Source organism: Camelina sativa, unplaced genomic scaffold, assembly GCF_000633955.1.
Source record: "Camelina sativa cultivar DH55 unplaced genomic scaffold, Cs unpScaffold20782, whole genome shotgun sequence".
NCBI lineage: Eukaryota > Viridiplantae > Streptophyta > Magnoliopsida > Brassicales > Brassicaceae > Camelina > Camelina sativa.
In genome coordinates, this window is record NW_010941778.1 from 1 (window position 1) to 276 (window position 276).

Sequence of the window (276 nt, forward strand, 5' to 3'; positions counted from 1 at the left end):
TTTGGATCGTTGTATCAAGAAATGGTGGAAGAGAAAGAGGAAGAAGAGGACATGAGGGAAGCATTTAGAGTATTTGATCAAAATGGTGATGGATTCATTACAGATGAAGAGCTGAGGTCAGTGCTTGCATCAATGGGGTTGAAGCAAGGAAGAACACTTGAAGATTGCAAGAAAATGATAAGTAAGGTTGACGTTGATGGAGATGGTATGGTTAATTTTAAGGAGTTCAAGCAAATGATGAGGGGTGGTGGGTTTGCTGCTCTTAGCTCCAATTAA

The 276-nt window shown here is 40.2% G+C and overlaps 1 protein-coding gene across 1 annotated transcript; it reads left to right on the forward strand.

The window, feature by feature from the left end:
• Nucleotides 1-6: 6 nt before the first annotated feature.
• Nucleotides 7-276, forward strand: LOC109132096 (calmodulin-like protein 2; the record flags this gene model as incomplete). The annotated part of the gene is made up of 1 exon (XM_019243214.1): nucleotides 7-276. A coding segment is annotated over one exon (270 nt), but the record flags the coding sequence as incomplete, so codon positions are not given.